General features: G+C 39.0%; 1 protein-coding gene across 2 annotated transcripts in view; it reads right to left on the bottom strand.

Moving 5' to 3' along the window:
- Positions 1 to 13,136, bottom strand: part of NEURL1B (neuralized E3 ubiquitin protein ligase 1B) — a 50,298-nt gene extending 37,162 nt beyond the window's left edge. For both annotated transcript variants that reach the window (XM_072400956.1, XM_072400957.1), the window contains exon 1: positions 12,955 to 13,136. In XM_072400956.1, the coding sequence (XP_072257057.1) occupies positions 12,955 to 12,985 (31 nt within the window). In that variant the 5' untranslated portion in view covers positions 12,986 to 13,136. The remainder of the gene's footprint in view (positions 1 to 12,954) is intronic.
- Positions 13,137 to 13,612: the final 476 nt, after the last annotated feature.

Raw genomic sequence — 13,612 nt, 5'->3', positions numbered from 1 at the left:
TCAGTCTCTTTTGAGCTATAAATCTGGCACTGCTTGAAAGACAAGCGTTACAAAAAATGACTTCCAGATTCTGTAAGAAATAAACAATTGTACTCTGTGTTTTCATTGTGCAATGAAAGAAGGATATCTACCTGAGTGCGAACACATGCATTTTCCAAAGGTGCCAACTGAGTTATCCTTAAAGGGCTTTAGATTGAATGTAATAAATCTAATGTATCATTTGGCATTTTTAGGTTTAGTTTTCCATTGATTAGATGTTAACAATAGGGAAAGTCAATATTAACTTTCGTTTCACCAAAATGTGCCTAGCCTCCGGTATGAACCAAATGATCAAGAATAAAGAGGAAAGAAAAAGGAGAGGCTTTTATGAGGCACTCAAACACTTTCTAATATAAAACATTTTTTTTTAATTGAATTCTGATGTATTAAATTAAAAGAGTATTTGAATAATGTATGTAGATCATGTCATAACACTTTCAGAACCATACAATCTTTTGTCCATCTAAAAAAGCAGAAAAATACAAAAATCAAACTAGGCGTATTAGAGGACAAAAGGGTAGTCTGATCCACAGCTATCCAGACTCCACTGACTGCATGGAATCTGGAGAGCTGTGGATCAGACTACTTTTATGTCCTCTAGTACGCCTGGTGGTTGGATAGTTACTAGGTTGGGGAGTTGTATACATTCTTGCAAAAACTCCATCTATGATATTTATGACAACCACTAGGTAACTATATGCCCTTAAGATCGATCTGATGAATTGAGTTTTGCAAGTCACAACAAAACAGATCAATTTCCTCACCAATTGGGTCTGCAGCCAATTCGCAGTAGTTGATATTCGTTGTTTTTAAAGAATTCGAATACTGCTGACACTTGCCATCAATTTTTTGCTTTGTGGTCCCTCATACTCCCCTGAGTAAGCCCTTTTGGGCGAAACGCATCGTGAAGGGAGATCTATTTTGATTTTTGTATTTTTCTGCTATTTTAGATGTACAAAAGATGGTACTGAAAGTGTTATGACATGATCCACATACATTAATCGAATACTGTTTTAATTTAATACCTTTTTAATATTCACAATTCAATTAAAATGTATTTTTTAAATTAGAAAGTATAGTTTTTAAATTAGAAAGTGTATAGGTTTACTTTTACAATTGTGATGGCGCTGAGCAGTGGACGTGTTGTTTTTTTTCTTAAGGTCCCTAAGGGCTTAGCAGTGAAACCCCCTAGCATGCATTTTAAACAAACTTTTGACATCTTAAATGTCTTATGTAGCAACTTTTTGTAATTTAACTGGCAATGCAAGTGAAGTAGACGCTCACTGAAAAACCTGATTTTCAGCATTACATTCTGACATTTAGCCTGACAAATAACAAAACAACAACTCATGAGCAGGGGACCCGATTGTTTTATGACCTAATAATACCTACGACTAGCTAACACAGCATCTGTGTCTATCAGAGCTTAGTGTTTCCAAGGTGGAACAGAGAAAAGATTTGATTCATAAACACATTTGTATATAGAAGATAGAACAGTTAAGTAATGAGACAAGCAATCCTTGTTTTAATGGCCAGATCTCTCAGAATTAGAACAGGCTTCTGACCTGTTTGCGTTCCATCTCACTAGGCAATATAAACACAACCCTAAATGTAAGTTAGCAATTTTACCAGATTTTATGTTACCACAAATAATAGATGTACAATTATTAAAGTTAAAATATTAATTATTAGGAATAACTAAAGGGCAATAAGAAGCATTCTGACTCAAACTAAAAATCTTATGGGTAAAAAAGAATTAACCCATAACCACACACGCACCATATTACACAGAAGCTGAATTAGGATGGTGGTTGAGATGGATTTAAGAGATTTTACTAAAGGATGTACATATATTTCATCATTCTATTGTTTATACGTAGTAGTAGATTACCTTTGTTCTATTTTACTAATCCTATTCAGATGATGGTAATAAAAAGGAATTAATTAAATACAGTTCAGGATGTTGACAGCCTTTCTCCCCTTTATCCCTACAGGCGTTTTGGAAAATTTGTTTTGTGCCAAGTCCAAAAACAGGAAGGCCTCTCCCACCTCATACGGATTTACAAGTAACATCTATCTGGTATTTATAATCTCATTTCTATCCCTACAGACTGCACACACCGCACTCCTACACAGAGGTAACAAATGCTGCTTCAGATGCATATTGCAAAGATCTAATACAAGCCAAAGTGGAGTGAATTGGCAGCATTAGAAAGCCCGGGAAGTCAGGTTTATCATCTTGTGACACGTATTTACAGATGAACAACTAAGCAAGTGCTAAACTATGAAGAGAACGTCAAATGAGAGCAACACAACCAAATGTTTAAATAAAAGAGAAGGAATGGCCACACAAGGGTTCCTTTTTTTAAATTGTATTTACGGACAACAGTCACAAGTGTGGCGAACTTAAAAAAATACTTTGCTATATAATTAGTGAGCATCCAGTTCAGAATGCAAATAAAAATTTTTAAGGAATCCTTTTTTTGTTTTTACCATGTATGAATAGTATAGAAAACATACATAAAAGTGCTAGACGTTTTATGCAGCAATACATGTGCGAATAAGAAATGGAGAAAAGAGAGATATAAATGCCAACAAATGCTTCAATGCAAAAACGGTTTTTTTTTCACCACTTTTTGTCTATTTATCTATGGTCTACAAATGTATCAAAAAATGATCATTGAACATATTCAAAACTGCCCCACCAGACTGGTGGTTAAGACTCCTTCTCACAACATTGCAGTCAGTTTTATTAAACAAACATATATTTTCCGTTTGTGTTGGATTGCACTGTGGTTGACAGTCCATTCACTTGAATTGGCAGCTAAATGCAATACGTTACACACATTCTTCATTTTTTAAAGCACATGGCATGGCAACATATGAGTACTCAGCACACCAACGTATGTTCTGTGCTAGTGTGAAGGAGTCCCAAAAGTATCTATCTGTATTCCTTTAATTTCTGACAACCAGGCAAGGGGAGCTGAAAATGCGAAGTTCAGAACAAATTTAGGTGAGTTAACAACCTTTAAAAAAAAAAACTCTCTTACTGTGGCAATTAATTAAAAATGTTTAGTTTAATTTTAGATTGTTGCTATCAGCTTCTGATGACAATGTTTAGGATCTAGGACAATGTTTTTTTTTCCCCACTTTCTCAGTCATTAGGTCTGATTTTTACCCCCCCGCAATCTAATTCTATCTGTATTTTCAAGCAAAAAGCATCACATTTTTTGCATGGAAATTTATTTTACATTGTAGGTCTATAATTCTTAGGCATAACTCACCGAAATATGTCAAATATTTAATAATATACTTTAAATTTAAAAAATCTGTTAAAATAAAAAAATAGTGATATATGCAATATAACTGTACAGTAGCATATTATATATATATTCAAGATTTCCCTGTATTGGACTCAATACAGCCTTTTTGAATTCAATACAAAATTATTTGAATTTCCCGCTGCTCCTCCCTCCCACACCGACGCATGCAACGACGTCACCCGGAAAGGTAAGTGGGTTTTTTTAAATCTTTTTAGCGACCCTGAGTATAACTCAGGATTACCACTTTTTGCATGGAAAATCCACCCCGAGTCACACTCGGGATTACCGCTAGGGGGGTTAAAGCTCCCCAAGACTGGAGAAGTTAGACTAATATATGTAAAGCTGGGTGATCCAGCAAACCTGGAATGTGTTTCCTAAAATAATTTGCCATTAGTTGGATCCATTCCAGGTTTGCTGGATCACCCACCTTCACCCTTGATAGTCTAGGAGAGCTTTGATCAGGCCCATTGCGAGCAAGTCATTATGTTTGCTGCAATTTCCATTTATACTATGAAAAAAAATACAGCTGGAGCAGGGATACTCCAGCCACAAAAGGAGTGACTGCCAATTGCAGGGTTGGTGGAAGCAGAGAACTGCAGAAAGAATAGCTGATCTAGAGCCCTCATGAAACAAACAGAACACAGTATGGCATTTACTTGACCAACATTTACCCAAAAGGTTAACCTGGCATTTACCATCTGGTTGTCTGTTATTTTCTGAATACCACGAATAAGAGATTGCATACCTGTAAAAACAATTGCTTTTATTATTTTTAGAGCTATTTTCAATCCAATGACCTTCTATTATATTCAATGTTTACAAAGACAATTGCAAAATTTCCTCCTAATTCTATACCTATTGTGAATAGACCATTCAATGAATTTATGTTTACCATTCTTGTATACGCAAAGCAGAGTATGAGATTGTCACATTGGTAGCACAACATATGGTGTGTCTAAGGGGGAGGGACGGGTGTTTCCGCAAACCCAATTTCATGGATTCAGCAATTTATTTTTAGTAGTTTGGATTTCCAAAAGGATTTTGGGAGAAAGAGACCAAAGACTCTTTCTGCCTTTTTACTGTTGCTATTCCTGGGCATCCATAGCTTGGTTGGTGTTTCCCAAATAATGTTTATTCATTTGCTGCCTGTAAAATAAACTGTGATGTACTTTATTTACAACATTGTAAATGTACATCACTAACTGTACAATCCAAGTACTAACAATGCTAATAAATACATATGTTTCATCAGTTTACACAGCTTTAACTTACTGGTTCTAAGATCACTGTATAGGATAGGGGTGTCAAATTCAAACACACAGTGAGCCAAAAAAAAAAAAAACTTAGACAAAGTCGCGGGCAAAACTTGAAACTGAAATAGGACTGCTAATACAATTCCCTGCGCCCAGGAAACAGTCCAATGCGGGGCTTAATGTTATGAATGGCTGGAACTTCCTCTTCACTGAAATAGCACCGCTACTACCATTCCCTGCATCTATAAAACAGTCCTATGCGAGGCCACGAATAGGCAGAGAGGCCGCTGGTCTATAGACACCAGTGATGCCGCTAGAACAATTCCCGGCATTACTTCCATCTATAAAACAGTCCAATGCAGGGCCACGCATAGTCAGAGAGGCCACTGGTCTATAGATACTGGAAATTGTGATGCCGGGCCACTGTAGTAGCAGCGCTATTTCAATGCAGCGGCAGGTCAGCTGCTATCCATATTTAGGATTCCTTTGGGGGCCAAAAAAAGTACGTTGTGGGCCAGAGTTTGAAAGCCCTGGTATAGGACAATCAGTACTTCTCCCTCATGCTTCCATTTTCTACAACCTCCCCATGTTCTTCATGTGTATTACCTTTGTGTTACAATTGGCCAACACACCAACAAATAAGACTGTCTGCATCTTTTGCACAGCCTCCTGAAGTGCTCATAAAAACAGGTAAATTTTTAATTTTTTTCTAGTGCCAGTCACCAACAACTGAGACGCGAGTGTGCTTATTTCCCAGCATGACCATCCACACAAATTACAAATGCTCTGCATCTTCCTAGCTGGGAAGAACCTCAAGGAAACTTTGAACATCTGTGTAACCTACTAATGCTCCCTGTAAGGGTTACTCGGGCCTGTCCAATAATGTAAAAGGTTTTGTATTTTCAGTAACACTTTATCAATAAATAACTTAATAAAAGCTTGCCACAAGAAGAAACAGAAGGTTACAAAGAAAGCCAGGCTGCAACTCGTCTGACTTCTTAATGTAGCTCTATCCATTGTGCTGAGCATTATGCGCTCCTAGAATTCCACAGTGTAAAAGAACTGCTGGACTCGCTCAGTGTTTTCCTAATTCATCACCCTGATAAGACAAAACTAGTCCTGGCATGGCAGGCTGGAGAGTGTCTACGCTTCCAGAAACATGTATTAGTGCACTTGAATGGTCAACAACGGCACCGATTTTATTAAGTGTACCACCCTGCACTAACAATACCATGGGTTCTTTTTTAAAACAAATCAGAAAGACATTTCCTGCCATTGCTCTGTGAGGTGTACAGAAATAAAAAAGGTAAGTCTTTTTCTTTGTACTGCAAAAGCCAGCAAAAATCAAAACAAAAATGAAAACTTTTTTCCAGGCCATCTTTGCCATGTTCCAAGTCAATGCAAGATCAACATGAAACAAAACCAGGGCAAATTATGCAAATATGAACAGCCAAACAGACCTATAAGTGGTTGTTCATGGTGCTAGTCTGGCATTTTATAACCACAGGACGTCCAAACATCTTTTCCAATTAAATGTACAGCTTTGTTTTAAATTGATTTGCTATTTGGCAGACAAGTGCTCCATGCCATCCTTTGTCTTTGGAACAGGAAAGAATTTCTGCTAATTAAGTTTGGGATGTGTACAAAGTAATACAAAGGCATTAATAAGAAGTCTCTTGGTAAAGGCTCCTATGTATCCTTTATCTTTCATTCTCTTGACTTCTGGAAAGACTTCTTGGCTACTGGAAAGAGAGGATACAGTATAAAAGGAGTAATGTGCTGCTGACTGACCAGTACAATGTAAACAGGAAAATATTGGGATGGGAGTAACATACAGCATGTCAACCTGCAGATTTTATTTATAACACAAAAAAAAATGTCTTTAAAATAAAAATGTTGTATTAACTGAATTATTTGTAGTTTTTCTTTCATTACTTTTCCCCAAGTTGCCAAATTTTTAGATTTGGTGCAGTCATAATTTAGGAAAGCAAAGGAGATCTACTGTAGTAAGTCCTGTTTCTAGTACACTTTTTAAATAATTCTCCTTTGTCTGATCAATTAATGTTTTATGTTTTGTGTAGATAAACAATTTTCATTGACACATTAAAAAAACAGGAAATAATAGAACATCTATGCATTAATAGGTGTTCTGTTTATCAAGGAGCTGGACATACCCTATCCACTATAATCATTCATCTCAGATATTGTGAGCTTGATCTTTGAGCATATGATTAGAAAATTCCCTGACCAAATTACTTAGGTAAAGCCATTCCAACTCTATTGACCATATCACAAGATTTACGGCCTACTTTAACTACTTTATATAGGCAGCACTGTTGGCTCATAGCACTCTTGCCTGTGCAGCTACGGGGTCCCAGGTTTCAGTTTTCACCATGACATTATGTACATAGTTTGTAAGCTCTCCCCTTGTTTGAAGAGTTTTTCTCCCTCCCTAAAAATGTGCAGTTAACTGGCTTCTTCTTCGACATTTGCTTTATAATGTGTTAATGATAAGACATTTTGGCTATGGTAGAAACTTGAATAAGTAACAAAAATTATAAAACTTAAATAGCTCACAGCCATTATCTAAAAAAAATGCATTCTGTACTGGAAAACTATTTTACCATCATTCCCTTTAGGAAGACCTAAAGGAAAAACAGCAGTTTTGCACAAAGTGTTGGTGAAAAGTATATACCCTTAAAGAAAATTAAACACTGTGAAGGTGACGGGACTAAAAAAACAGGACAGAAGGAAGGAGATTTAAACTAAAGCCTAGTAGGGTTAGGTCAGATTATCTTCACTCACATAAATCACAAGCACACTTAAAAGAACTAGAGGAATTTTCATGGCATGTAACAAGGATGCCTGCATCATTCTCAAGACTACTTTTTTTTGTGCAAACCTTAGATAAAAATTGAAAACTGAGGAATCCCAACGTACATGATCCCAAATCTTTACTAGATCATTATTTCTGAAAACCAGATCTGAATATTCAGTGCTGTATTTGGAGGAAATATCTTGCACTGAGCAGCCAGAATTTATTTTCCAATAAAGAATGCAGAATGACCGATAACCCAGCCCTATTTTAGGGTGCAGTCTAATGTTCTTCAGTTTTAATGTGTGTGCAACTCTTTTTATCTGCCAAATACATTCCTGTTAGGAGCCACCAATTCGGTCATTTTCCTTTTATAATTTTTGTACACAACGTATGCTGAATTATGTTGTCTTATCCCCAACCTGGAGATTTGAAGGAATTCAGATCCTGTCTCCATTCAAACCACTGCCCCATGCAGTCTAGACTTACTAGAACTACCAAGAATCTAAATATCTAAGCAGATCAGCTGAAATGGGTAGAGCCTAAACTAGGGTATGGTTTAGATGGATTACATTCACAGTTTCTACACTGAGTGACTTTTCCTGTCCTAGGGAGACTACACTGTATTAAAGAAATGTGGTCACCCTCTCCTGATATGAACAACAAACACCTCTTCCATTTATCACCATTACCAAGAAGGTGTTGCTTTGCAGTTTACAGAAGATAGCTGATAGCATTGTTAAAGATTGCAGTAAAGTCCACAAGACGTTACACGTTTTCTAACAGGATTAACAGGTCATTTTCTGTACCAGCAGAAAGGGTACTTGGCCTTGAATAGAAAGAAATGTGGAAACCAAAGCTTGAAAGCTGAAACATAAAAAATGTTTGGTATTGGATTAGAAGTACCTGTAAGCTGTGTTAAATGCTCATTTGGCTAGGAGGAAAAGGAATTTCAGTGCATGGAGTGCATTTTTGCCCTTGTTATAGTACAGCTTGATTGGTTTTCTGATGCTTCTAGTGTCCTTTAATAACTTCTGCTTCACTAAAGCAGAATCGGTATACAGCTCAGGTATTTAGCTAATATATCTACAATCTATGTGTAACATTTTTATTGCTGCCATACTCATTGGGTGTCATTTAGCCCTTGGCACATATCCTCTACTTATATATAATATTCTTCCTCCATATTCCTGTAACACGTCACAGTTATCTGCATGCTCATTTCAGGTGTGTGACTGAAACTACTAAAGGCTACTAGGCCATTTAGCATCCTTAGAATGAGAGCAGCAATGGTAGTTATTAGTCCACTTTAAAGATTTTGGTTGGTGTAAAACAGACATGTCCAAAGTCCGGCCCGTGTTCAGATTTCCACCAGCCTGCAGCCTCTATCATAAAATCAATAATATGCGGCCCGTCACCACTGTTGACCACAGTATAAAATACACGCGTACAAAAAAAGCAGTTTTATATTTCATTAGTGTTGATCAACCACTTTGCAATTATCGGCCTGCTACTCGGCGGGCATAATTGGCAGGACGGGAGCCCCCATGTGTGCGCAGGTATCACGCCTACTCTGATTACAAGAACGTGCTCTGCGCGTATGTGCACGTACCTGCTCGGGGGCCACACTGTTACCTTAGTGGGCATGTGCTGTGTGGCCAGCCCCCACACATTTTCACCTCACCAAATCTGGCCCTTTGCAAAAGGTTTGGACACCTCTGGTGTAAAACATTGTAATGCACAATGGGAAAAAACAAGAAATGGCGCCATTAATGCCACAGCGGCCAACAGTGAGCAAAGGCAAAGCTCTGACGTGACCTTACAATGCTTTATGTATTCTTTTATTTCCCACTTTCATCACCCTTTTTGCACATGCAAAAAAAATTTTCACCAATGAAAACTGCAAAGACTCACAGGGCACAGATTAATTTAATTATTGTCTCTTGGCAAAAGCATGTGGCAGATCATAAAATCCTGAAAGGGAAGCCAACTAGTAAACACTGTCCCGTTATGCAGACATGAAAAGCCCAAGTAAATGACTACAAGAATGCTGGACACATGGCATTTTTAAAGTCAAGCTCCATAAAACCAGCTTATTTATCGAATACATAAAATAATCACAAATAGATTACATGCAGCTGACAACCCAAATAAATAGGGCATTAGCCTAATTTTTTTTAAAGGAACTTGTCATAGCAGAATGATGGAAGCTGGTGCCGATGGCTTACTCATTAGTAGTAGCTCCAATATTCCTTTCATTCCTATCTATAGTCCATAATTATCTATACACATGGATTATATATTCTATTCATTATTGATTCCCTTCCTGCTGTTTGCAAACAGCATGCTTTTAATAGTAATAATTGATGGAGCCCATATATTAATGGAGGGGGGGGGGGGGGTAATTTTTAAATAATTGCAATGGGATGTTTTTATTAGGAATTAAGTAGTACATATTGACAATGGTTACATTTTTGATTTATGCAATAGGTGTGTTTTTTATAGACAAATCCACTTAAAGTAAATAAAAAAAATCCCAAAAATTCTAATAAAACAGCAGCCCTGTTCAAATAATTTATTTCTTGTTCCAAATAAAACATCCATTGTAAACAAATAAAACTTGAAGTTGGGAAATTGTCTTGTCACTACATAGTTCAGGTACATTTAGAATCTATCTGTCTGCCATAAAAGTACTGGGGTTAAAGCTTTCACATACAGGGCACTGCATCTAAGAGTTATCAGGAAGGCCAGCTGACAACCTCACTGTTTCTCTACACACAAACCATCTGCCAGGGGCCCTTGTTGTCCTCCTGCCTTTGGCTTTTCAAAGATAATGTCCCATTCTCCCAAGCAGAAATAAAAATGCACACGCAGCTTGACTCTACCAATAAAAAACAGCACACGGTATATCAATTGCATCGTAGTAGTGGTCTGTATCTGTATCAGTATGTAGTATGTAGTAGTGGTCTGTATCTGTTATCAAGACACACACACAAAAAAACAAAGCAACTATGCGATTGTTCCTAACCTAAGTACAATAGCCTTCAATGTTGATGGATAAAATCTAAGACAAGAACCTGTGGATATCAAACACAAATTTTACCATACTAATGCCCAATGAAAGTTTGAACTGGGTGGTATGAAAGAACAAGGGATCCTATACAAGAACAACAGAAAGAATAACTCTAAAACTTCCATAGCCATGGTAAGGGAGAAGGTTTTTTTTTATTATTTGACCAATGGTAAAGGATGGGGTTGTGGAAACAACTGATTTCAGCCACATTATTGTGACAAGTGTGGGAGTCTAATCTTGTCCAGAAGAGGCTCAATGCTTGGATGTCGCTTTTCCAATTTAATTTTGGCATCTCAGCTGTTTTGTTCCTTGGTAGCATGTGTGCAGTAAGTGTGGGACAATGGCAGCAGCGTCTCTGTGGCATCTGTTCCCTCTCAAGTTATAGGGCACATGGCTAATCTGTGTGGAGGAATAATAGCTAGCTCTTGACACATTCACATACAAAAAGGGTGAATCATTCTCCAACAAACAGCTTTTTTCATGAATCCCCCATGGATGTCTATTCTGAGACTATTAGGAACTGTCAGTTGTTTATTCCTATAAATAGCGATATTGTTCTTTACCAGCGACTGATGGCTTTTCATGGATTCCATTTTCAGTCAATCAGAGCTTCAATAGTAACCAAACACTCAGATCTCTTAGAGAAGCAGCTCAAAAACATTAAGGAATGGATTAAATCTTAAAGCGTATTGCGTGTGCCCTGATTTCATAATGTTGGCACAGAACCTCTTCATCCCAAACTTCAGGAATAGAAAACGTTATTGGCAGCCTATCATGATCTGCTAATCTCCACTAACACATTAACATTTATAACATAGATTTTTTTATTTCAACCCCACTGAGGTATCACAACCACTCTCAGCTTTACCCACAATATAACCAGTAACCGGATAAGAACTAATTCCAAACCGAGACAATTTGCCTATCCAGGAACATGGAGGAAGAATAATATATATAAGAATTTATATGAGTTATCTGCCAAGGGCTAAATGTCACCCAATGAGTATGGCAGCAATAGAAAAATGTTACACATAGATTGTAGATATATTTCAATATTTGGGTGGGGATTGAACCAGATTTTATGGCTGCTGGAAAGCATCAATGAAGTTCTCTCTACAAAGTTCATGGGAATTCTTCTGATCATTAATGTGGGAAATAATGTATATTCCATAAAGTAAGCAATGGATCTGGCAGAACAATGCTAATGTCTGGATATGGAAATCTTTCCTGTGCTGGGATTAGCAGAGTGTTGTAGTATTGGAGACATTTCTGTGTAAAGAGCGGAACTTTCCAAAAATCAACCAATAGATAAATATGTCAGAGGATTCACAACGACATTGGGGGCTTCCATGTACCATGCAGCAAGTCTCAGTGTTGCCCGGTTATATTTGTGATATGATGATATATGTGGCGAATTCTACAGATCAGGGCACCCACCATACACCATTCATATTTATTATTAAAGAAGACCTATCAGTAACACAACACACAGCTATCCAATAATAAGGTAAATTACCATGGCATTGTGGGAATAATACAATCATGCTGTAATAAATCCATACCGAGCTCTACCAGGGTGAATAATTCCCAGCAATGTCTGGATGAATAGTTTTTTCACTGACAGAGTGACTTTAATAGTGAAAGTCTGTCCAATCTGTGACACCCCACACACCTGTGACAATGGTCCAGCTGAGTGTAGGAATAACCTATTGCACCTAACATTGGATTGTTGTGTTTGGGTCTCCGGTTCTTCACACCAAATGCCAATATACCAGAACCGCGCCCCAGAATTCTGGTTTATGTTATAGAAAATGAAGCCGGATGACAGAAGTGATGGAGCCAGGATCTGGGGGAATGAATTGCACACAGATTTATCACACCCAATGCACATCACTTACACTTCCAGTGGTGCCATTGGTTACATGATCAGGCTGAATGTACCACCCAGGTGGGGTCAGGGGCAATTGGGGGTATTTCCTGCCCCATTGAGAGGGTGAATAGCCATACATTTCTCTGTGTCCCCCTCCCACACCAATCCATGCAGCCGCCTGTGCTGGGGGGGATGGGAGCCGGCACCTGTCGGGGCTCCGACTATGGATCGCACCCACACACAGCACGGTGCCAGCCGTTACCATTTAAATTCCCCATGATCCAGGCTTCACCTATCGGCTCCACGAGGCCCCGCCCACCCGATGACATCGTATCACCTCCACAGCTTCTAAGGAACGATCATCACTCTTTAAAAATAAACAACCTGACTCCGAGCTGCCCCATGGAGGAGAGATGGCACGGGGCACCTAGACAATCGTCCTACCCCCAGGGCATCCAGCTAGTAATGTGTGACACATGGGGGATGAACATGACATGCTCCTCGGTCGGTGCTGCCATACATGGCCGGGGGATGAGGAGCCGCCATGGGGTTTGTACCCGGAATGCCGTATGATGCCTCACCTGGCAGGGTCTTGTGCACCGTGTTCCCCATAGCGGTAGGCGCAGCGCTTGTAGCAGCGGTAAGTGATCACTGAGCCCTGTCCGGCCCACTGAAGGTCCATTTAATCCTTTGCTTGTGCTGAATGCCCGCTGCAGAGATCCGTGTCGGTGCCGCTCCCCCGGTCTATGGGCTCCTCCGTGCTACAGCCGCCGGAGCCGAGTGACTGCATCTCCAGCCACAGCCGTGCCATCACCAGGGGGCGGGGCCGCACTGACATAGACCACGCCCCCGCAGCCTCTCTCCCTCTCAGCGTGTATTAATGAGGCTCAGCGGGGGGCGACCGATCATTGGGAATCTGCCCACACATGGCACTCCAACAGCCGGGTTTAGCAAGCAGATCAGAGCTCTAGATAATGCTGGCCACACAACTGGCAATAGTTCAAGAAGAATTCACACCGTGTATATCTATCATAATTCCTTTATATCTGTCACCTACCGGATCGTGACAGTAAATCGCCTAGAAATGCCAGGTTACTGTTACAGAGATTCTGGGATCACATATTTTATATAGATCATATCATGGAATGTTCTGATAATAAATCGCTGAGATTCTTATACTGCCCCGGGGTATAGTCCCATCGAATCCACAGATGGGAACAAGTGATTGGGAAATCCAGC

The sequence above is a fragment of the Pyxicephalus adspersus genome, chromosome 2, assembly GCF_032062135.1.
Source record: "Pyxicephalus adspersus chromosome 2, UCB_Pads_2.0, whole genome shotgun sequence".
In the NCBI taxonomy this organism is placed as follows: domain Eukaryota; kingdom Metazoa; phylum Chordata; class Amphibia; order Anura; family Pyxicephalidae; genus Pyxicephalus; species Pyxicephalus adspersus.
Note: the sequence above shows the minus strand (reverse complement) of the source record. Positions and strands in the feature narration are given on the sequence as shown.